At 42.0% G+C, this 26,261-nt stretch overlaps 1 protein-coding gene across 1 annotated transcript in view; it reads right to left on the reverse strand.

The window, feature by feature from the left end:
* UGGT2 (UDP-glucose glycoprotein glucosyltransferase 2) overlaps positions 1–26,261 on the reverse strand; it is a 209,427-nt gene that overhangs the window by 112,497 nt on the left and 70,669 nt on the right. The window contains exons 14-18 of the mRNA XM_072135438.1: positions 20,245–20,330; positions 19,069–19,204; positions 18,030–18,161; positions 8,632–8,796; positions 4,343–4,466 (exon numbers count right to left, since the gene is read on the reverse strand). Coding sequence (XP_071991539.1) covers positions 4,343–4,466; positions 8,632–8,796; positions 18,030–18,161; positions 19,069–19,204; positions 20,245–20,330 — 643 coding nt within the window. The remainder of the gene's footprint in view (positions 1–4,342; positions 4,467–8,631; positions 8,797–18,029; positions 18,162–19,068; positions 19,205–20,244; positions 20,331–26,261) is intronic.

Consider the following 26,261-nt stretch of genomic DNA (forward strand, 5'->3'; position numbering starts at 1 on the left):
TGGTTAAGTCCCTCAGAGTATGTTCCAGTAGCGGCAAGTAGTTGAGGGAGAACAGCTTTGAAAGATCTGCTGGCACTCGGATTCCCAGGTATTTATTTGACACATGGCGCCAACGAAATGGGAAGTACTTCTTGACATGCAGAATATCCTCAGGCAATAGTGACATATTCAAATCCTCTGACTTACTGTAATTAATCTTAAAATTGCTCAACTGACTATAAGACTCAAATTCTTTGAGGAGGGATGGGATAGAGATCCTTGGTTGAGAGATGTAAAGCAAAAGGTCAACTGCAAATAACGCCGCCTCATATTGACGCTTACCCACTTGGATACCATGTATGCTAGGATTATTCATAATAGCATTACCCAGGTGCTTCATTACGATTACAAAGGAGGGGGGAAAGGGGACACCCCTGGTGGATTCCATTTCTATTCTGGATAGGGTTGGAAAATAAACCAATTAGCCCCAACTCTGGCTTTAGGGTGGTCTTACAGGGCCAGGAATCTCCCGAAGAATTTAGGGCCTAAGCCCAGACGAGAGAAGGCCGTGGATAGGAAGCCCCAACGTACCCTCTGTCGAAGGCCTTCTCTGCATCGATCGACTGGAGGCAGGCAGGAGTCGACCTTTTTTTGTGTGTGTGCCATTAGAAGAAATGTTTTGTTCAAGTTATCCCTAGCCTCCATACCCCTTACGAACTCCACTTAGTCAGAATTGATTTCGGGAGATGAGGGGCTAGACCATCCGCCAGAATCTTGGAGTACAACTTTTCAGAGGGATTCCACATTTCAGAGGGATATGGGCCTTTAATTAGCCCGGAGCAGCAAGTCTTTATCTGGCTTTAACAGGACACTGTTGTTGGCCTCCAACAAATAGGGGTGAAAGGCTACAGATGGGGAGATGGCATTGAACAACTTATTTAAGGCAGGTGAGAAGCTATCTGTTCTTAATGGCGTCCTTTATTTGGGCTACACTGAATTCTGATCCCAGCGCTGCAGTCACTGCCTTGTCAATGGGGGATGGAGCTGTGTCCCTGACATAAGTGTCAATTTTTTTGACAGTGAAGCCGGGTCCAAATCTGCGGGCTGGGCCCTAATATTATAGAGTTGGGTATAGTACGCACCCAATTCCGCACTAATATCAACGGGGTTGTGTGTGACCTTGCTCTCAGCAGTTTTGATGTGAGGATATGAATCATTCTAGACCGTGGGTGTAAGAACCGTGCGAGTGGGCGTCCACATTTATTCGAATATTCATAATTTTTATCAGGTCTGTTAAGTCCTTAGAGAGCTCGTCTCCTGGGGGCACATTGGGGTCTCAGGGTTCCTTTGATTTGAATGCATTGGTAATTGTGGCCAAGCAGGAAGGTCGGGTATCAGTATGTTGAGTACCGCTGCTACTGCTGAAAGGTCATCCAGGTGTCGAATGTTATATGTAGCGCCGGATTTGTGAATTTGGAGGCGGAACAGGAACCCTCAAGTGGAATGGATGTTTCATTGACGTAGAGAGTCCAACAATCGTAATAGTGCCTGTTGTTTGAGGAGGGTCAAACTATTTAAGTCCTGGAGCAGTTGTAGTTGCAACCCTTGGTAGGCAATTCATTGATTATTCATGATAGCATCTTTTAACTGGTACTGGTATACCCGGCAAATGACACCTTGTGGAGGATCTTGGGCAGCAGGATGAGCTTGGAAAGCCCTATGGGCCCTATCCAGTTCCACAGGAGAGTCCTCTGGTACCTTCAGTATTGAATTGAATATGAAACTGAGAACTCCATGAAGCTAAGAGGATTCTACCGACTCTGGTAAACCTTGGACATGAATATTGTTTCGCCTTCCCCTGTTTTCAGCGTCTTCCAATTGGTCCACCAGGTACTGGAGCTGATAGGTATGGTCAGAGAGTATGGCAGAATGAGAAGGTACTTGAGCCTGCAGCGCAGTCTGTAATGTTTCAGTAGCCTCCACTCGATTCTGTACTGGTTGGACCTCTTCTCTAAGGACCGCAACTTTGGCGCTCCAGGACTGTTCTAAACGGGAGATATAGCACTCCATGTCCTCCTTAGTAGGAATCTCTTATAGATGTGCTTTAACAATGCGTAGTTAAGCTAGTCCTTCTATCATTTGAGAAAGGAGAGATACATGTTGAGATTGAGTCAGTGAGATGAGAGCAGGATGGTACGGAAATATCACCGGGCTAAACACTGACGGTTGCAGTGAGGAGAACATTTCTGTGGTTTGGGTAGCAAAGAATGCCGGTGCAGATGGGTTCAGGGAGCGTGGCAAACCACCCAGCTCTGGAGTATACTATGGTCTCTTTACTTTTGACCTCTGCTGTGGTTGTGGCTGATGTGTCTTTTCCCCTTCATCTGAGAAATACGTAAAGGGTTTAGGGTTCGGCCCCTAGGTTGTGTAAATTAATTTTGTAGGGGAGGCTATTGGCCTGTTGGAGAGTGAGTAGGACAATGGCCGGGGGATGTGTCCTGGGGCCCCGATGGTGACCTTAGCACTGCCGACTGGGGGCCCTGCCACCATTTCACCATACATGCTAACCTCTTGGGTGGACTGAGATGAATGTCCCCCTGATCTTGGAGCCCCGAGTAACTGGTGCACGGGAGTCCCTAGTGGTTGCTGCTTATCTGTCGCCCAGTCCATAGATGGCAGCTCTGCTTGGGGGCCAGAGATCTGAGAAGCCTTGAGGCTGTGGGCAGGTCCCTCTGTTACGGGCATCAGGCCCTTGGTGGTCTTCGGGTCTATGGAAGGTTGGGCTGGTAAGGCGGTTCGGTTGCCTATGTTTGGTGATCCCCCGCTTGCATTTGCCTGTGTGCCCAGGTCACTCCCTGTCCCTGAAACCTTGTGATTGTTGGCCATTTTGGATTCCACATGGACACCCATGGGAACAACTGTCATGGTTTGCTTAGCAGCTATGGGGGACACCCCCTCCTTGCCCGGGGGGACCAGAGAGGTCACAGCCATGGGAGCAGCGTGGATGTCTGCCACTACCACGCCTGAAGCAGTTCAGTGGCCATGTTGGAGTCCGTGTCACAAGCGGACGGTGCAGAGGGATGATCCGGGACTCGTGATGACTTGTAAGGGCCTCTAACCTCTTCAGGGCTCATTGGAGGAGATGACTCCACGAGCGCCGCATGAGTAACGGCCTCTACTATGCGGAGCCATCATATCAGGAGCTGATTCTGCAGCCACTACGAGACTGGTAAGTTAGTGGCCGATACCTCTCGGGGTGGCACAGGCTGGAGGGGCCAGGGGTGTCCTTGCTGTCTTCCACTCCTTAGGGCCCATGGAATGGGGTGGATAGCTGCTGGGTTCAGCTGTAAATGCTGTTTGCGGCCCCAGGTGGTGCAGGAGCTCTCACACCATAGCTAGGCCACTACCCCAAGGATGTATATATGATAATGGATAATGTGAGTGGGTTTATCACTAGGTAGCTATTGCTGTAAAGATGGACAATATAATGGGGTGAACACAGTCAGAAAGTTCTAAACTACCGTATTTACTGGAAAAACCTATTGACTAGAGTATAAGCCGAGGCTTTGAAATACATTGGTCATAGGCTCCTAGTAGATAGCTAGGCAGCCAGCCCCCTGTTGTAGATAGCTAGGCAGCCAGCCCCCTGTTGTAGATAGCTAGGCAGCCAGCCCCCTGTTGTAGATAGCTAGGCAGCCAGCCCCCTGTTGTAGATAGCTAGGCAGCCAGCCCCCTGTTGTAGATAGCTAGGCAGCCAGCCCCCTGTTGTAGATAGCTAGGCAGCCAGCCCCCTGTTGTAGATAGCTAGGCAGCCAGCCCCCTGTTGTAGATAGCTAGGCAGCCAGCCCCCTGTTGTAGATAGCTAGGCAGCCAGCCCCCTGTTGTAGATAGCTAGGCAGCCAGCCCCCTGTAGTAAAACTCGGTACTCATCATTCCGATGGCCCGGGCAGCTCCTCTTCTATATTCATGTGCACGGAAGGTCCGCGGGAGATCCATTGTCAGCGTCTCTTCTTTCTTCAGGCAGGCACCAGGACCGCGGCAGCTCCGTCTGCAATCATAGTTGTGCGCCAGCCGGGCCGTGTGCACTGAGCCATTGCGGTCCTTGCGCCAGCCTGTAGAAAGAAGAAGCGCTGACCACAGGGCTGCCACGGACCTGCCGCGCACATGAAGATAGAAGAGTAGCTTCCCGGGAATGTTGAGTACTGAGTTTATTTTTTTTATAAAGCGGAGTATAAGCCAAGTGGGGAATGTTCGGCACAAAAAATGTGCTGAGAAACTCTGCTTATACTTAATGAAATTACATACCGTATATACTCGTTTACCGCAAGTCCAGTTAACAAAGGAAGACTGCATTTTGTATTACCTGATCTTGAAATAAAATTAATGTGGGTTTTTTCACTTGTAAGAATTGTGGGATTCATTCTGGTAACTATGTTTGGTTGGTCCATCAAGAAATCTACAACATCCATCTGATCATTAAGCAGACCCTGTAAAAAATACATAAAAAGAAACCACATGAGAAAATGTTTAATAGCATACAGCTTTGTTATTCAGACTCAGTTCACACTACTGTTATTATTTCTGATATAGAAGTTCTAAATACAGAAGGTGAACGGGTAGGTACTCCATTCACCTTCCAATCCTCATAGGTTTACATGTACAGGAGGCTCCCTTCTATCCCTTCACACCCTGCGATCGCGCCTGGCCCTGGTATGGGCCCGTATCTGCCTGGTGGCAGATTCAGGCCAAGAGAGGGGATAGAGAAGCAATTCTATGGGGCAGATTTATCAAACTGTCAGAATATTTTTATTTGCCCATGGCAACCAATCACAGATCCCCTTTAAAATATTCAGAGCACTGGTAAAATGAAAGCGGAGCCATGGGCAACTAGAAATATTCAGATTTTAAGACAGCTTGATAAATCTGCCCCTATGTATGTCATTTAGAGGCAATGCGCTCTGCCTGTCAGTGTCCACTATATGGTGCGGCCGTGATTATATATCATCATGCCGACGTGTCATACACTGTGCGCACAGTCCAGCAGATTGCGTGACCCTGCCTGGCTGCTTCCGTGAAAAGGAGAAGTCGCAGGGGATCGTCGGACTAGGGAAGCAAGGTAGGTAATACATTTATTTTTTTATGGATCCTACTCCTGGACAGTATATTTTTAGGGGGGGGGGTGTCAAAACTCCTGCTGGACAGTATATTATTATGGAGGGTTGGGAATTCCTGCTGGACAGTATATTATTATGGAGGGTTGGGAATTCCTGCTGGATAGTATTCTTTTTAGGGGGTGTGTGTAGAAACAGTATATCATTATGGGGTAGGGGGTTCAAAACTCATAAACAGTATATTAGTAGGGAGGGCACATGTAAACTCCTGGACACTTTGTCATTGGGAGAGGAGGGGGCAGGAAATCCTGGACAGTATATAATTGGGGTGAGGGCTCCAGAACAGTATATATATGGGGAGGGGACTACTGGACAGTATATCATTAAGAGAGGAGATCCTGGACAGTATTTCAGGGAGGGGGGACTCCTGGACAGTATATTATTAGAGGGGGAGGGGATTGGGCCCCTTGACAGTATATTATAAGGGGGCGCTTCTAGACAATATATTATAATGGGTGGGGGGCAGCTCCTGCACAGTATATTATAAAGGGGTCACTTCTAGACAGTATATTATAATGGGGGTGGCTCCACGACTGTATCTTAGGAGTGGGTCTCCTGAACCATATAATAGAAGACTGAGCACAATTGGAGGCTCCTAGACATTGGGGAAAATTTATCAAGGTGTCAGAATATTTCTAGTTGCTCATGGCAACCAATCACAGCTCAGGTTTCATTTTACCAGTGCTCAGGGAGCTGTGATTGGTTGCCATGGGCAACTAGAAATATTCTGACTTTCAGAAAGCTTGATAAATCTGCCCCATTGTATTTATAACTGGGGCTGCTGAACAACATATTTATTAGCTAAATTAACTGAATAAACTAGTTAGATCTGCTATGCTACATATTACTTATTAGGGAATGGCTGACTACATATGGATTGCTGAGGGAATCTGCTCTGAAGGGGTGCAGGGTTACATATAAATATATAAAATTAATGGGGGTATTTCTTTACTAAATATTAATAAATGAAATAAACTAATTAATAAGAGGATATTGTTGCTATATAAATATACTGTATGTATTGTATTTCCCATTTCTGAAATAAACACTTATTTGTTACGGAGTGCTGCTTCTCTACCTTGGATTATTGGAACTTTGGGATCCTTGAGTCGGACCTCAACAAGCCTGCACCCTATTTTGGATTTAAATCTGGTTTCACAGTGCTGCTTCATTTCTTAATCTTTTCTAAATTAAGAGGTAGTTTTATCTCTGTGACATTCTCCTGCAAGTGACTGTGGTGTTTTTAGGTGCAGAGTTCTGAGATAAGCTGCACGGAGCTGAAGACATCTTGTGGTGATAGTTTGAGGTGATATTTGTACCTAGTGTCATATTACGGTATATTATGACCAATACACAGTGCACTTCATGGCAACCAGTAGTTACTTCAGTATGGCCCAAAAAACCTATACGGTGTTGGAGGCATATAGTATTCTGGATTCAAATGCTAACTCCTGTCATCACCATCATCTTTTAGTGTCCTGGAAGAGCCCGAGAAGGTACCCTCGGGCTTCTGTGCAAGAAGTTCCTGGGGCTTCCTGAGGGTGCCTTCTCAGGGTTCTTCCAGATCACTAGAAGACGAGAGTGATGACAGCACTCCAATATAGGAGGCTCAGGAGCTCTGCTCACACGGCATGGCACCCCAAAAGCAATCTAGTGAAAAAGGAGCTCCAAAAGCTAAATTTCGGTCCTTCCCTTTTGAGCCCTGTTGTAGGTCTCGTCTGTAGACTATTTCTGGAGTATTGCTGTACCTGGGAGAACCTGCATAAAGATTTTTGGTGTGTTTGTCTAAAGTGGCATGAGTTAGGCAAAATAAATTTGGCACTAAAATGACATATTTGAGAAAAAATGCAATTTTTTACTCTGCAACATTCATGTTTTGATAAATTTGGGCCAGCGCCTCAGGGATTTAAATGCAAACTTAAATCCTAGAAAAATTCTTTGAGAGGCGTTTCATTTTTAGGGGTAATCTATTGCACTGGTACTTTAGGAGCTCTGAAAGTATACTGTGGCACCTGAAAACATTTGTACCCAAATCCCCTGCCAATTCAATCCCAATTCCCCTTCTGCCAAAACAGCAGTTGACATCCACTACTGAGATGCTTGAGAGAAACATCCTAGAAATTGTGGGGTGTATTTTTATCTCTAATACCCAAAAAATTTCCACTCCTTTTTTGTTTGATTTCTTGGAAACAATGAAAAAGTTAACAGAATTCCAAAATGTTGATTTGAATGATCTCAGATGTTAAGTTTATAAAATGGTGTTACTTGTGGGGATTTATAGTACATAAGCTTCTAAAAAACTGGTAACCAAAAATATAGCTTTCTTTAAATGGTATAAAAATGAGAACTTGCTATTAAAACTATAAACCTAGCTTCCATACCAAATAAGAAACGGAAAATAAATTATGGAATTAGAAAGACGACAAATGGCATAAATTTTCTACAAAAAAAATTAGTGTTGTGACTTTTTGTCTAATCTGAAACTACTAAATTGATGAATTCTTACCCCAAAAAAATTTTTACCACTAAAAAAATCTAAAATCCCTTAGATAAGTTAAAGTGTTGAAAAGTTATTACCACAGAAAGACACTGGTCAGAGAAAAAAAAGGGCGGTGCCTTTACATACAAACTGTCTAAAGTGGTTAATTGACAGAAAAAAAGGGCATTTCCATATGGCGCAGAGAAGGGGGAATCATTTCTTTATGGGCCACATGGTGTCTGTTGTGGACACAATACCTATATGTTAATGTGGGTATAAGGGCCATGGTGACATAATTTCAATAGGTGGCATAAATGTTGGACTATTATTTATATAGGAGTGTGGAGGGTACAATTTAGTCAGTATGTGGTTATTGTCTCTTGGTATAACTAGCCCTAAGAAACTAGAATGTGTTCAGTAATATGTTAAAAATTGCTTCAGTGTTTATATTTCTTAATATATATTAATTTAGTTCTATTTATGACTCTGCCTACGTAATTAATAAGTGTCATTCTATTATTAAATTTAGAGGTCAAATTAGAATTGGAGGACTTCAGCAATTAAAACAAATAAAGGAAACAATAAAACAATTCACATATAAACAGAACTTTATGGGAAACATTGCCATCAAGTTTGAACTGTTACAGTTGTGTATTTAAAAATAAAACTGTGGTTTACAAAAGCAATGGCTTTGGTCTTTTTGGAGGATAGCTTTTGAAAAAAGGCCAGGGATTATATAGTTAAACTGAAGATTACCCACTACTATTCTGTGCCTTTTCCTCTCTAGCAATAAATGCCGTTTTCATGATCCTTATGCATTTTCTTTTTGATGTCTTCCTTGTACTGACTGTGTCTCTGAGTTGATGTACAAGGTAAATGTAATATAAAGCAATCACTTGTATGGCTGCAGGAAATGACAGCCTGTACATCATGCAAACACAGCTTTAACTAAATATTAGAAATATCTATCCATCTCATATGCTTTGTGAATGATAAGCTTACCATGAACACTGCCCTCTGGAAGAACCCTGTGGCATCCATGATCTTCTGTAGAATAACTGTCTCCATCTCTTCTATATCCATCTCCTCACTGTTAAAGGGCACACCATTAAAAAGAACTTGCGGCAATGGGCCCAGGCCACTCTTCTTATAAAAGGTTGCTCCTGCCTGTTTAAATTAGAAGAACAACTGTCTTAAACAAAATTATTCTGACTGTAACATGGAAGTTGCTAATGCCATAAGACATGAATGTTAACTGCATCGGCACTTAAGGGATGTAGCATGCAAAGCTCGATTATGCACCAAGTGTCTTTCAAAAGTATGTTCTTTCATCAGAAAATTATAACGTAACCATTAAATGTAGCAAACACAAAAATATATGAAGATATTTAAGAAATTCCTATAAGCAGGAATGTTCTGATAATACTGCACTGTACAATTTTCAGTACAGGCGGTCCCCTACTTAAGGACACCTGACTTACAGACAACCCATAGTTACAGACGGACCCCTCTGCCCACTGTGACCTCTTGTGAAGCTCTCTGGATGCTTTACTATTGTCCCAGACTGCAACTATCAGCTGTAAGATGCCTGTAATGAAGCTTTATTGATAATTCTTGGTCCAATTACACCAAAAATTTTGAAACTCCAAATGTCACCGGGGCAAAAGAAAAAAAATTGTCTAGAACTTCCATTATAAAATATACAGTTTCGACTTACATACAAATTCAACTTAAGAACAAACCTCCAGACCCTATCTTGTATGTAACCCGGGGACTGCCTGTACTTAATATACTGTTAAGGAAATATTTATGGAATGGAAAAAGGCAAAGGATAAGTTTGAAAAATCTGCAGTGACATAGGGATATAGGGAGATTTTGTGTCTTCTAATTTTAAAGGGGTTGTCCGACTTTCATAAAAATTCTGTAGGTGTGCCAAACGGGCCGTAGTTGCCAGAGCTGAGGTGCCAAGCCCCTGTTTTTTACTTACAGTGGCGCAGGGGATCAGGAGCACCAGAGGAGGGAAGTATTTTTTTACAGCCCCCCCTAGCCAATCTTTAGATTTTTTTTATGGATAAGGATTGTGAATTTATTTAAGTTCTTTTGGGCACTAGAGCATTTATTATTGGGATATTATTTTGGTATTATTTTATATTTATTTTTATATTATTTTATAGTCACCAAATTGTTGATGAGTGCGATGTGGAAAAATGTAGCATTCTGAAAAATTTTACACATTGCGAATAAGACATTTTAAATTCATCATGGACCGGCTGCTGATCAAGTGCAGATCCAAAGTCTGCAGCAACGTCTTTTGACGACATTGCAGTTTCTTCTGCTGTCATGCTTATCACATCATACACAGCTAGAGAAGGCAGAAGCGGTTTATTAGCACTTCTTGGCCACAAGTACGAGATCCTCCAGCAATTGTGTTCTCTATTATAGGTCAAGCATGCATGATCGATCCCAGCAGTAGGACCCTCACCAATGACCATCTTAGCCCCTCTCCTGTAGTTGAGGAATAACCTGTAATGTTGGGACAACCCCTTTAAGGTAGTTCCAGTAACAGAGATTATATGCTATGTAAATAATATAATTAATTAAAGATCTTTCAAACTGTAAGAAAGGTGTAAAATTAAAATATAAGCTGTTTCACGAGATTGTAGCACAAGCCCTGCTTTCTTTTTGTTGGTTGATGATGCCTTCATTCATTTGTTTTGTTGTATCCAAGTCCTATTCAAATGAATGGGGATTCAGCTGCAATGACAATCACAAAGTATAGTGTTGTGCTCACTCTGCAGTGAAAAGGTTGCAACATCTGACTAAATGCTGCAATCTCACAAGATTGATCTGATATTGGTGATCTATATCATGCTCTCTTTTAATCCAAAAAACACTGCATGTGTGGTATGAAGTAGGTATTTAGACTTTTACAGCTTATTATCTTTATATGAGAGACAGTGAGAGAGATTTATCAGAGATGCCTGAGAGCTGTCACAACATATAAAATGAAAGCTGAGCTCTCATTGGTTGCCATAAACAACCAGAACATCTGGTATCTCAGACACTTCTGTTAAATCTCCTCCATAAGGCTACGTGTAGTTTACCATGCCGAATCTTGACCAATCTGCATCAGTCTGGTGTCCTTTTTTTTACAAATCCACATAAAACTATGGTCTATAACGGTTCAGACTAGAACACTTTTTAATAATGATAGCAATAGAGATGAGCGAGCACTAAAATGCTCGAGTGCTCGTTATTTGAGTCTAACTTTTTCCGATGCTCGAGTGCTCGTTTCGAATAACGAACCTCTTGAAGTCAATGGGAGACTTGAGCATTTTTCAAGGGGACCAAGGCTCTGCACAGGGAAACTTGGCCAAAAACCTGGAAACCTCAGAAAATTATGGAAACACCACAGAAATGGACAGGAAACAGCAGGGGCAGCATGCATGGATGCCTCTGAGGCTGCTTAATCGCACCATTATGCCAAAATTATGGGCAACAGCATGGCCATGACAGAGTGACCGAGTGAGGCGAGATAGCATCTAAAACACCCAATAATTGACCCTGACACAATAGGGGACGGCATGCGGAGGCAGCGTTTGCAGCGGCAGGTTAGAGAGCGGCATGGCGACATACCCCAAGTGGACTCAGGCTTCAAACAAATTTAAAAAATTCCTTTTGGCGAGGATAACGTGTAGCACTGTACGTATCAGTATTTGGCCTGGTTATGGCGGCAGAGAGGAACCAAAGGAGGTGAGCAAGAAACGCTGAAATGATTTCCTATATGAACAAAAGGTTGACGGTATATTTAGTTGATAACACAGCATGGCGGCGACAGATTGACCAAGTTCCATAACATATCTGGTGAAACCTCCGAAAAATGAGCCTGACACAGCTCGTTTGCTAAGGGGATGACATGTGGAGGGAGCTATGGAGACGACTTTTGGAGGCTGCTATGGAGACGACATGTGGAGGCACCCAAGGAGACGGCGTGTGGAGGCACCCAAGGAGACGGCGTGTGGAGGCACCCAAGGAGACGGCGCGTGGAGGCACCCAAGGAGACGGCGCGTGGAGGCACCCAAGGAGACGGCGCGTGGAGGCACCCAAGGAGACGGCGTGTGGAGGCACCCAAGGAGACGGCATCTAGAGGCTGCAATGGAGACGACGTGTGGAGGCTGCCATGGAAACGACGTGTGGAGGCTGCTATGGAGACAACGTGTGGAGGCATGTGGGGGGGGGGGGAGACGCGCACTCAGTCATACAGCTTTGCATCCATTGTCAAAATGAGCGAGCCATATAAAACACCAGAAAATCACAGCCGGTAAAACATCCAAAAATGTAGCCTGACATAGCTCGTTGCTAAGGGGACGACGTGTGGAGGCAGCTATTCAGACGCCGTGTGATGGGAGTTATCGAGACGACGTGTGGAGGCTGCTATATAGACGACCTGTAGAGGCAGTGGGGACGGTTATGGCACCCGAGGTGAACGTAAGGAGGTGAGAAATGAGGAGTGAAAAGATAGATTTTAGAGGTAAAAAGGTTATAGTAGTAGATTAAAGTTGCTGCAGTTAAAACGATGTTAGGGGAAGGAGCAGTGGTGGGCCCGGCCGGAGGTGAACAGCCTTGGTTCCATTGAGTGGGGTGTTTAGAACTCATATGCCTCCGCATACTGGTGGTGGTTAAGCTAGTAGTGGTGGAACCCCTGCTTATCCTGGTGTGGCACAGGTTGCACACCACAGTCCGTCGGTCATCCACGGTTTCTTTAAAGAACCTCCAGACTTGAGAACGACTAGCCCTCGCCACGGGAGCTTCACTACATGAAACATTTGGCGCTGATGCACCAGCTCTGGCCCTGCCTCTCCGTCTGGCCCCACCACTGCCACTTCCAACCTGTTCTGGTATAGGACTCGCCTCCGTCTCAGAAGCACTGTCTTCAGCCGGCCTATGAACCCAGCTTGGGTCTGTCACCTCATCATCCTCCGATCCCTCAGTCTGCTCCCCCCTCGGACTTCCTGCCCTGACAACAACTTCACCACTGTCTGACAACCGTGTCTCCTCATCGTCCGACACCTCTTTACACACTTCTTCCACTACGTCAACAATGTCATCATCACCCACAGACTGTGACCATTGGAAAACCTGGGCATCGGGAAAGAGCTCAGCAGCAACCTGAGAAGTGGTTTGTGACTCTAGGAAGGGTCCAGAAAACAGTTCCTCAGAGTATGACGCAAATTTTCCTGGGAGGGGGCAGACTGGGGGGAAGGAGGTTGAGGTGGAGGAGCTCGAGGAGTGCTCACTTGGGTAACATGGGTAGACTACGTGGAAGACTGACTCGAAGCATTGTCCGCAATCCACGACATCACCTGTTCGCACTGTTGTGGCCTCAAGAGTGCTCTACCACGAGTCCCAGTAAGTTGAGACATGAAGCTAGGGAGTGTAGCTCTGCGGCGTTCCCCTGCTCCCTCATCAGCAGGTAGTGTCTCACCCCGCCCAGGACCACGGCCTCTGACCCCTGCAATAATTGGATGCCCACGCCCTCGTCCTCTACCCTTAGCCCTCGGGTACAACATTTTCCAAATAAAAGTCTATTTTATAGACAAAAGAGAAATATAAACTGTACATTTTTTTTTGGTAATTTTTTTTATGTTTGTTTTTTTGGATTTATAGAAGAACAAAAACGTGCAGAAGAGATCAGACAGCAACCTCCGAAGATGATTGCTATGGCTAGTTTCTAACCAACACAGACAATTTTTTTTAAAAATGTCCCGTAATCAAAAAGACCGTATTTGATTGCGCAACACGTGATGTACAGTACGCTTCACCAGCATAGAGAATGTGGATTGGGATTTCTGGAGACTAGCTTGCTAAACAGTAGCAGGCACAACCATTCAACTACAGTAGACAAAATGTCATTGCTATAACGGAGATTTCCCACCCCCAAAAAAAATTAAGAGAGAAATTTTTGTTTGTTTTTATAACTTTTGTTTTTTTTTTATATCTTTATGAACAAATTTCGCAAGTCTCCCTGCAAATTTGTCACAATATGGTAGTAGCTGCACTCCTAGTGCCAGCAAGCCCAGCCACAAGCAAATAAAAAAATAAATAAATATCGCTATTGTAGCGCTAACAAGGGCTGTTGGGTTCTTGTAGAAACACTCCTGCCTAACACTAATCTAATAGAACACCCTAACGCTATCCCTGACCAGCAGCAGCTCTATCCCTAACGGCATCCAGACAGAGAATGATCCGAGCAGCGCGGGCAGTGGCTAGTATATTCCAGGGTCACCTGATCAGGCCAGCCAACCACTGCTAATCGACATGTAAGTGTACCATGTGATGCTGGGTATACTGCAGAGTCTCCTGGCTTGTGATTGGCAGCCAAAAATCAAAACGGCGGGAGATGCCATTTTCTCGAGCTGGTGAAATATTCGTCTGAGCAACGAGCAGTTGTGAGTACGCGATTTACGATGAGTATGTTCGCTCATCTCTAAATAGCAACTGATGGGATCTGGGACCAAGAAAGACTGTACCATCTATATGGCAGGCTTCTTTAAGAAGTGCATCTTTCAAGGAATGTCTTATGAGAACAATATATATCTATATACCTAATAAGATTTGTGCTATCCTCTATGAATGGGCTTGGTGATGTGCTCTCTGAAAGCCACACATGTATTATATGGACACTTTTCATTTCAATTGCCACAAAGCAGTACTACATATACCACCACTGACAGGGAAAGATGTGGTTTCACATAAAAGGTATATCATTTTGGGCTCTTACCTCTTCACAATTTATTAACCTGGAAAAATAGTTCCCTGTCGCATAAGCAATTATATAAAAGCCAAATAAACCTTACAAATTATTTTTCAAAATTTGTTTCTAGCTAAAAGTAGGAAAATACTTTGTTATGAACATCATATCCCAACAAGTCAATAGCACATATATCATTGATAAAATACGCAAAATAAGTAGAAAAACAGTTATGAACCATAAACTTATTATTAATGTGCACATTTTATAGGCATTTCTCTGATAAACAGCCTTGCATCCTGATGAGGCAATTAACAGCTGGGAAACAATAATGAAACTTCATCAAACACATCTAAAACGTGGTTTAATATGCCTAACTAATGTTTCCCTAACCAACAGTTTGCTTGTAGTACAAAATCATAAATTAGACACCACCTCCCACTCCAGACCCCTCTCCAAATGCCAAAGGCAAAGGAATGAGAGACTAATCTCTACAATGTGCCATTTATCTTATTTATTATTAGAATTTCTTCATGTTGATGTCTTCAACTTCATCAGATTTACTTTCAGTAAACGGGAACAAGAAGAAGACTTCCTGGCAGGAATAACTTTTGAGAACATGCAATCTACACAACTCTGAAGTACCCCGTTTTACCTACTTCAAAATGCAGCTGGGAATCTGTGGATACTCCTTTTATAAGGTTAATTAAGTTTAGCAATGTTTAGCAAATATAAAATTGTAAGAGGTTTAAAATTGTGTTAATAAAGGTAATATCACAGGAAATTCAGAAGATGAGGCTGCACATTTGGTCCAAAGTAGCTTTTAGCCCATCGTTAATCCTATGTTGACGCCTTTCTGAGCTTTCTAGGCAACATTGACCTACTTTGTGAACTGCATAAAACCATATTACACATCTGAATCAATAGATATACACATAGGGGCACATTTACTCAGAACAGTGCAAATTGCACTATGTGCAGTTAACCTGTGTGTAGTGCAGAGTGCGCCGGATTCATGATTTCTGGCACAAATTCTGCATCAATCTGGTGCCTTCCGCACTGCCAGAGAGAGTGCAGCAGTTTTTTTGGTGCACCTTTAACATGGGGCATGTGACACAATTCTGTCGGACTTTGAATGTTGTATGGGGCTCACTGTTCGACGCGCCTTTCAGTGCCGGAATTTGTGTTGTGTGAAGCATAGTGCAACCGTGCCACCAAACAGTCATGTGCGACTCAAATGTGACACAGGCATTTCTTATATACCTGTGAAAGCAGTTTGCACCTAAAAGAACACGCAAAGTCTGACAGAAAACAGGCGCAGAACCCTGATGCCGTTGTCCGGGATTTAAAAAAAACTTTTTTAATGCATGGCCCCAGAGAGGTAAGATAATTATAAAGAGGTGATCCTCCTCCAGCCTCTCATTCAGCCACAGAGATGCCCTTCACTGTCGACTTCTGTTTCTATAAAGAGCCCGGCGGCAATTACGTGCCTGCTATCACCTGCAAGTCCTGCTATAGCAGCTGCATCGCTGCTGACCTGTGTCACTGCCATCTGCAAATGAATAGAAGCCAGCAGGGACGGGCCACGCTGTGGCTAACTGGGAGCACTGGAAGAGGAAAGTATCAGCTTTTTAATATTTACTTACAACCTGGAGCCTAGATAAAAAGCTTTTAAATCCAACCCATTTAACTAAATTCTTGTGCAGAACTATAGCAAGTTCATAATGATTTCCCACATAAAACAGACATCTGTATAGATATAGTTTCTGTATAAACCAGGTAATATCACATACCCCGATAGTCAACTTAAAGATCTGATCTCTGCATCGAGTTCATCCACAGCCCCCCTCCTTTTACTATGATCCTAAAGCTTTCACTTGTAGAGCAGTATAATGCATAAAATAGAACACTCCTCAGGTTTAAATACCACTAAGAGTCTTTGGAAGAAGGTCACTTTTCACAGTCTTGCTGCTACTAGCAAAATAAACCAAGGTATGGTTGAACAGCTCTGACCGCTCCCTAACACTGTTAGCAGCTTTGCATTGTTACAACTGCTGACAGATTGCGGGCTGAGCCCTCTCCATAGCCAGTAAGTCTTTGCTGCATATTCACCTCGATCGCCGCTGGCAATGCTGCCGGCGGCTTCAAAAAGATGGTGCCGCCATCTTGTCGCGGATCGTCGCTCCCCGATGAAGTCACGGGGAGCGGCGATCCGTCACCATGGTAGCCTCGGGTGTTCCGAATACCCAAGGCTACTTCGTTTTAACCCATGCATTACAATGTGCTAATTGCACATTGTAATGAATGGGGAGTAAAATCCACATATACTGCCATACAGTAGTATGGCAGTATATGATAGGATAAATCAGACTACCTAGGGTTAGTGTACCCTAGGGAGTCTGAAAAACAGTAAAAGTAAAAATAAAAAAAAGTTTAAAAAAAAATATTATAATAAAAAAACCTAAAATTCAAATCATCCCCCCCCCTTTCCCTAGAACTGATATAAATATAAATAAACAGTAAAAATCATAAACAGGTATCGCCGCGTCCAAAAATGTCCGATCTATCAAAATATAATAATGTTTCTTGACTGCGTTTAACCCCGTAACGGAAAATAGCGTCCAAAGTCGAAAATGTTTTTGCCATTTTGAAAAATGTAAAAAAATTAATAAAAAGTGATCAAAAGGTCGCACAGTCCCAAAAATTATAGCAATGAAAACGCCATCAAAATTTGCAAAAAATGACATCACCCACAGCTCTGTACACCAAAGTATAAAAAAAAGTTATTGGCGCCAGAAGATGGCAAAATAAAAAAATATATATTTTGTACAGGAGGTTTTAATTTTTTTTAAAACATTATAAAACCTATACAAATTTGGTATCCACGTGATCGTACCGACCCAAAGAATAAAGTAGACATGTCATATGGGACGCAGAGTGAAAGCTGTAAACTCCAAGCCCACATGAAAACGTTGCAAATGTGGGTTTTCACCATTTTCACTGCATTTGGAATTTTTTTCCCGCTTCCCAGTACACGCCATGGAATATTAAATACCATCACTATAAAGGGCAATTTGTTAAGCAGAAAATAAGCCATAACACAGCTCTTTCTGTGGAAAAATAAAAAAGTTATAGATTTTTGAAGTTGGTGAGTGAAAAATGGAAGTGAAAAACTAAAAAAGGCCAAGTCATTAAGGGGTTAAAAGAAGTTGGTTGCAGAACTCCTTTAAGACAGGTCCAAAGAGTGGTTTAATTAAATAAATAAATGTCATAATACCATTGATTTTATTTCTATAATGACATATTGCCTGGATCCCTGGCTGCCTCCTAGTCTCTCTTGACACTGTCCAAATGCCACTCAGTATCTAAGGTGAGTCAGTACTGCAGACACTAACTGGCGCAAAACTGCATTCTGTGCTACAAGAAGAGGGGACCTTATTTGATTTAGTTCTAGTTTAGTTTTTATTTTCTCTGTTCATCTAGACATGAAAACATGACAGCTGTAGTCACACGGGTCATAGAACTTATTATTTCAACTACTTTTACCTTTATGTTGCTGATAATCTTAATTTGCTTTTCACTTCAGAGTTAATGGTTTTCTGTCAAACAGCTAAAATTAAAAGTTTCTTAATTATATGAGACCACTAACCTTCAACCTTAGATTGTATTCAGAATTTGAACCCAAGACACTGTCTACATCAGCCTGAGGAAAATGGTATTTCAGTACAGACTTCACAATATCCTTAGTCAACGATTCTCCATCATCTATTTTATTGTACATCTGTAAAAGATATTTAAAAGTTCTGTAAATAAAACTTAACGATTGATAGGCTACATACATTCCAATGTATACATTCCATAGATACTAGGTAGTAATATTGTAGGTTTATCTTTTTATGACTGGGGTCTTTGGTCCGACAACTTTGGTCCTTTAAGATTGCAAACACTTCATCTATTTTAAAACAGAAGTCATTTCAGCTCATTTTAATATTGTGTGGAGGAAGGGGGGTGTTGTGAACATTTTTCTAATCTACTTTATTAAAAACTTCTGTGACTGTTAATGTGTGATGAGACAAAACTTTACCCACATTAGGGGTAACTCCATGTGGGCACTTTATATTAGAATTTCTAGTGACACAATCTAATATTTCAAGAAAAGACAACATGCAACATTTTAACCCTTCAGAAGTCTGTTTTTCCGTTTGTCTTTTCCTCCCTCTCATTCAAAAAGCTGTAACTTTTTCCCTTTACAGAGATGTGTCACGGCTTATTGTGACTCACCGTGATTATGGTAACCTTCATATATTTGTCATCCAACAGCAGATCGACAAAAACAGCCTTAATCTTGATCAAGATTAAGATTAAGGCGGTTTGACAAAAAGTGCAGCTCTGCTGTGTGAGATATGCAACACAATTTTGATTGGATTCTGGGTGCTTTTTCCTCTGGGGCTCTGGTAATGCCCCTAAAGCACTTCTGAATCAAAAGCATAATTTAAAAGTTGATTTTAGAAGGACGGAGGCCATGGATAACAAATATAAGAAAATACTCATAGATCCAGGCACCATGACTGTGGTTAAGTGTTCCTTGTTTATCATGATGGATTTAAGTGGTAGATTTCCTTTACATTTAAATGCTCAGAACATCAAGAGATAGACTATGTGAGTGAAAAAACTTGATAAATACATACACTAATAAGTAAAGAAAAAGCATGAGAAGTGTCTGATTCATCAGCCACGTAATTAAAGGCACGCAATAATGCAGTTCCAGCATCTTCAATGGTTTCACCGTTTTCAGTAGAACTAACCACAAACACCAAACCAATCCTATAAAAAAAATGTAAAAAATGAAATAGTAAATAAAACAATTCTGTAGATACAGGAATATGAAAAAGTACTTGTCACATCTCTCATGGGACATTTCTAGTTTTGGACCAAAGTTCCTCAAGAAACACCCCCCCCCCCCACTCTGAGAAAGTGCACAGTAATATTTACCTATATTTTTCATATAATTTGTCACCATTGCTAGGCTAATTACATAAAGAATATAATGTAAAATTAGGGTAAGTGCTTGTGGTGTGTATTGCCTGCGGTTTTTGACATGCAGAATTTCCTGTGCAGAAAAACCACAGCATATAGTAGCATAACAGTATGTGTGATTAAAACCAATCCCATGCATGAACAATGCTGGAAAAAAAAACACCTTTCCGCTGCAGATTTTTCATCAACTGCAACAAAGCAACATGTCACCTATTACTTTTGATCCATTGTGACCGGCTGGGGCAGAATCTATGCAGTATCTGCAATGGGAGCAAGAGGACTGGAGCTTGCAATATAAAGAAGTATTCTTACTATTGTAGCGAAAGGCAGGATTGTCCAGCATGGCTGTAGGAAGCAGGGTTGGGTATGTAGCAGAGCAGTGTGTGTGCATGTAGACCAGCTGTGTGTACGTGGCAATGCTGTATTTTTAATTTAATATATAAAAAAATGTCCAAATCTGGATTGTGTCTTATTGTCCGAAAAATACATTAAATGCTTACTGTGATGGCTTTCATTACAAAATATCATCTTCTCACGAACTCCTTGATATATATCTGTCTCTTATTCATTTTGACAACTCTTAAAATCCCAGATACTTATAAATAGACATGGGGTTTACATAATTTAGAGATTAGTGGATCTCAAGGTACTATCGGATGGCTCCCCCAAGTATGCATGTGTATTCATGGGAAAATATGGAACAGTTTATTTGTTGTTACACTCAGATTTCCCCTTATGCATATTTATGTCTACGGATGCAGAATTACAACATTACCATTTCATTTTTATAATGGATAGTTATTCTTATGCCAGTTACCATACAATACCTGAGAGGCACATTGTGTTGGTAGAATAATTCAGCTAGCTTCACATAATCAGCAGCATAAACTTGAGCAGGATCGAGGAAAAAAACCTATGAAAATTGTACAAGTCATTTAATATTTAATGAACAATTATTCTCTCTATAGACAAAAACCATAGTGATACTTATTTAATGATAGACGCAAGTTATATTACCATAACCTAATTTAATAATGTCTGTGCTCAGCGAGGGGGACTTTTGTCACTTACTGACAGCTTTTTTGGTTCTAGGTATGTGGTAAATTAAATGGAAGGCTTTTGAAAAAATCAAATTTTTGGTAACCTCATTGAGCTTTGACCTTCATAGCCAGGTGTATCTAATCACGAGAAAAGGTATTTAAGGTGCCACTTGCAGGTTGTTCTCCTATTTGAATCTCCTCCGAGGAGTGGCATCATGGACTTCTCAAAACAACTCTCAAATGATCTGAAAACGAAGGTTGCTCAACATAGTTGTCCAGGGGAAGGATACAAAAAGTTGTCTCGGAGATTTAACCTGTCAGTTTCCACTGTGAGGAACACAGTAAGGAAATGGAAGACCACAGGGACAGTTCTTGTTAAGCCCAGTAGTGGTAGGCCAAGAAAATTATCAGAAAGGCAGAGAAGAAGAATGGTGAGGACAATCCACAGAACACCTCCAAAGAGCTGCAGCATCATCTTGCTACAGATGGTGCCGCTGTGAATCGGTCAACAATACAGTGCACATAGCACAAGGAGAAGCTGTAAGTGATGCAAAAGAAGCTGTTTCTGTAGGCATGCCACAAACAGAGTCGCCTGAGGTATGTAAAAGCACATTTGGACAAGCCAGTTTGATTTTGGAGGAAGGTCCTGTGGACTGATGAAACAAAGATTGAGTTGTTTGGTCATACAATAAAGCATTATGCATGGTGCCCAAGAAACAAAGCATTCCAAGAAAAACACTTGCTACCCACTGTAAAATTTGTTGGAGGTTCCATCATGCTTTGGGGCTGTGTGGCCAATGCCTGCACCGGGAATCTTGTTAAAGTTGAGGGTCTTGTTAAAGTTCAAGAAGCTGAAATTATGCCGAGGATGGATTTTTCAGCAAGACAATGATCCAAAACACCGCTCCAAATCTACCCAGGCGTTCATGCACAGGAACAATTACAATGTTCTGGAATGGCCATCCCATTCCTCAGACCTGAGTACTGTGGGATGATTTAAAGGGGGCTGTCCATGCTCAGCGACCATCAAACTTAACTGAGCTGGAATTGTTTTGTAGAGAGGAATGGTCAAAAATACCTTCATCCAGGAACTCATTAAAAGCTACAGAAGGCAACTAGAGGATGTAATTTTTGCAAAAGGAGGATCTACTTAATATTAATGTCACTTTTCTGTTGAGGTGCCCATACTTTTGCACCTGTCAAATTTAGTTTTTGATGCATATTGCACATTTTCTGTTAGTACAATAAACCTCATTCCAATCGTGAAATATCACGGTGTCCATCATTTATTAGATATATCAAACTGAAATAGCTGATGCAAAACCCCAAATTTTGATAACTAAAAATAATTAAGATTAATAGGGGTGCCCAAACGTCTTCATATGACTGTATACATATATGTGTGTCATCTACTCCTACATCGGATGGTATCTCAAACAAGAATTAATTTCTAAAAATGCCAAAAGATTACATTATTAGTAAGAGGGCATTACTAAAATGGAGTTCAGTACAAACACCTTACATTTTAAAGGGGTTGGTCACTTTTCATTAATCTCTTCTACTAAACATGTGGCTGCCTGTATATGTAACTCCGTCTTGGCCTCCTTTCAAATCTGCAGCTTTTCCTGCTCTTAGGATGTTGCCCTCTACAAAAACCCACAGCTCCACTGTGCAGAGGCACTGTTGCACATCAATGCAATGGACTATTTCCTGGAAGCTGCACAATGACAAATCTACCAATTCAGAAGAGCTCAGGCATGTAGATAAAGGAGGATGCCAACTCATGCCCACATTACAACAGAAAGTTGCAAGACTTATTAATTACTTGAGGAATATTAAGGAGTTATGTATAAGGCAGTAAAGGCACATAGGCAACTTCAGTAATGGAGTGGACAAGCCCTTTAAAGTAGTGGCCGGAATACATTTCCCATACGTGATGTGTAATTGTGTCCTAAACACGGAAAATCTTTTTTTTATAACTCAAAAAATTTTTGAAATTCTCCAACTGACATTATACTTCTAAAATCATTGGGATGTCATATGTAGGTACAGCAGAATTGTGAACCCAATCATGTGTTCATACCAGGGCCGATTCTAGCCTTTTGGTTGCATGAAGCGAAAACGGAAATGACGCCCCCTCCCCCAACTCCTTCCCACACTTCCCTTGGCCCTCCCCTCTATACTCGGTATTGGAAATATTGAGGCGACAGGGGATCCCGGAGAACAATGGCCTCTGGTAATGCCCCCTGATGAAGCACTTCTTTTTAAATAAAAATAAAGTTACTTTTCCAAGGAAACTAAAGGCGCATAATGCCTAATAAACAGATTATTATACCCAGGAGCGTTAATAGTTGATAATCAGGAAACCTGATTATAGATTCCATTTATGTGCATGTGTAACAGGTTTCTGCTTTTAGGATAAGTTTCCGTTTGTGGTGTTACATCTGCAAAGGTGATAGCAAAATATTCTCCTCTATCAGGTTGCGGACACACATTCTGCTTGCACTGCGATTTGAAACGCATTGCAACTGAAAGGGGGAGACGCTTGTGCCGAGGTAACTCATGCGATTGGTAATAGGCACCAATAGGAGAGGGATATAGAAAATCTGTGCCAAAATCCACAAAAGTCATCATATCTTTAGAGTGCTGTCACACGGTGCATTCTTGGTCCGCTTGGTGTATTTTTAAATGCACTGAAAACTCATACGTTTTTGCATGGTTACCATGCGTTTCCATCAATAATAGACCAAAAATGCACCGTGTAACTGTACCTTAAGGGGGTACAGAAAACTAGGATTCTGAATAGAGGGAAAGACAAAAGTGTCTGGAATTGGGTGAAAGGGAGCTTAATAAGTAGCAGGGGACACTGGGGTTACAGGGGAGATAAGTAGCAGTAGAACCATGGATGTGGGAACTCTGTGCTATCAGGTCTATGTGTATGTGTGTGTGGGGGGATTGCTGAGCAGGGAAATTACAGTCACTACATAGAAGCTGCTGTCAGTGTGAAACACACAAAGATACTGCCTGAAAAGAGAACGTTTAAAAATTCATTTTATTCATTCAATTATTAAAAAAGGGACCAATGAAACCCGGATAGTACAAAAATCAGGCTTATTGTGTAGCCTGGCCGAATCGTATAGGTAATGAAAACGATCCCTTGTAGCCAGGTTAGCACAATACTAGTTGGGGTGACTGTGTGGTGCTGTCAACAGATCCCATCTCGCTATCAACCAGATACTCGCTCCTAGAAACACAGAAAATACCCCGCCACACTTATAAATTCATTTGTCACTGAGCGGCATTCACACCGTCATTCAGTCACACCGCCTAACCACCCTGCTGACGCGTTTCTACATGGACATGTTATATTTTTTGCCCATGCGTCATCAGAGGCTCTAAGAGTAAATTTTAGGCTAGAAAAGATTTCACACACAGGCTGTTGGCTTTTAACATTGGTCTGCCATACTAGCCGTGTCTGACAAACCGGCACTGTAGCGGCCGTAGACGCCGCGCGAGCAATGCCGGGTATTTAACAATAAAGCCCCTCCCTGCCAGGGCGGTGCTGCAGCGTTCGCCTCCAATCCAGCTTCGGAACCCAATGGGTGTGAATGCCGCTCAGTGACAAATGAATTTATAAGTGTGGCGGGGTATTTTCTGTGTTTCTAGGAGCGATTATCTGGTTGACAGCGAGATAGGATCTGTTGACAGCACCACACAGTCACCCCAACTAGTATTGTGCTAACCTGGCTACAAGGGATCGTTTTCATTACCTATACGATTCGGCCAGGCTACACAATAAGCCTGATTTTTGTACTATCCGGGTTTCATTGGCCCCTTTTTTAATAATTGAATGAATAAAATGAATTTTTAAACGTTCTCTTTTCAGGCAGTATGTTATAATTTCAGAACGTAACCTCTTTATTGATAATAACCTTTTGGATGAAACACACAAAGAGCAGCTACACAACTCACTCACCCATGTAGTGAGCAGACAGGGCAGAGACTTACAGTGCTCCTCTCTGCTTCAGCTCTCACTCCTGCACAGGCTTATGCTCACATTTCTTTGCTCCACCCCCACTCCTCATGCTTCAGTCAGGTCGTGTGAGGAGGAGGGGATGCAGTGGGGCCACAGTGTCCTCCCTTTGCTCGAGAGGCAAATGACAGCAGCTGCTACAGACTGCAGCACTGGCTCCAGGTTTCATGTGAGGAGCAGACAGGGCAGCAAGCGCTCACAGTGGAGGTCAGTACTGCTTACTCCATATACTGCTCTCCTGCAGTGGGTGGCGGCATAATGTGGAGGAGGCAGGAGGATGATCTTATGATGATGCAGCCGTACCCGAGACCCATGTACAGCACTTAAACTCGAGAAATAGAGAGGGCAGAGAGTGTACATTTGGCCAAGATGGTTAGCCTGTACACTGTAGTGCCACTTACCTACGGAAGCTGTTATCTGCTGCCTGAAGCAAGATTTTCATCTTGCCTCATGGCAGATACGACCCTGGTTCATACTATAGACATCTAAAACTGCGATGATCAGTCGAAACTTGTCTACTCATCAGGGGGATATTATGCTATTGCAGGTATAAGATTCTCCAAATTATGTACACTTGGACTTTTTACATTACAAACTAAAATAAAAACATTTTCTAGGATTTCTTTTTAAGTGAACCATTTTTTGCTTTGACGATTTTTTGGCAATTTACCAAATTAACAGATTTTAGTTGGTCTTTAAAATATTGGAGTGACTTCCCTTTTCTTTATTTTTTTTAAGTAGTACAGTGAGGGGAATTAAATACACTAAACCGATGGACAACTGGTGAATCTCAGGTTAATTCCTATGAATACACAGAACACTTTAGTAATTTCTGTATGAATGTACATACTTCCACAATAAATTGGTGGTAAATAGAAGGGGAAGACAGGCAGATGTGATATAATTTTAGGCATTGCTAATCTCAATCACCTTTCCATCTTTACGCCTCCCCTGTGTCCATGCTTCAATGATTTACTGGATTATGTACCTCTATGGTTGAGAGATCTCCCAGCACTGAAGCATACTGTATACGCCAACCTCTCTATTTGTAGGATGCATCATTTATTTCAGCAACGGCTTTTTAACTCCTGTGCCAAGGCGTTCTTAGGCGACTAAGCATTGTTTACTACTTCAAGCTACAGTTACTCCCTAATCCGCAGCTATTTTCTCTTATCCCCAAAAGGCTTAGTTACTTTCTCATTAGGAACATATTGCCCCCGAGGACTTCTTCAACGTTACAAGCCCCCAGCAGGATTAGAAGGAACTTTTGGTATAAATTTTCTCAACACTTCTGCAAACCTGGCAACTGAAACTCTTGTTACAGAAGAATGAACACAGTATTAAACTACATTTTAAAGGAATCACTGAATAAAACACCAAGATAAGACACTTACATTTCTCCCAGTAAATCAAAAACACACCTCACCGTTTTAAATATGGACTGTCTCTATACTAAAAACACAATTATCATTACTGTTAATTTTCTAGCATTAAAGATATTCATTAACCTCCAAGAAGGTCAGCATGACTTTCTTCACTTCCAGTACATGAGACTCCTAAAACCATTCTTGTCTGTGTTGCAAAACTTGTAGTATGATTAAAGCAGATGGTAGGGTTTTTTTCAGCCAGCCTATTGTACACCATTAATCTTTGTCATATTTCCTCCTAACAGCAGCAACTAATTGTATTTATTTTCTGCTTATCTCATTAGCAATTCAATGGTTTTGTTCACAACAGATGCCTCAGTTTTATATTTAAAATTTAGGGATAA

This window comes from Engystomops pustulosus, chromosome 2, assembly GCF_040894005.1.
Source record: "Engystomops pustulosus chromosome 2, aEngPut4.maternal, whole genome shotgun sequence".
In the NCBI taxonomy this organism is placed as follows: domain Eukaryota; kingdom Metazoa; phylum Chordata; class Amphibia; order Anura; family Leptodactylidae; genus Engystomops; species Engystomops pustulosus.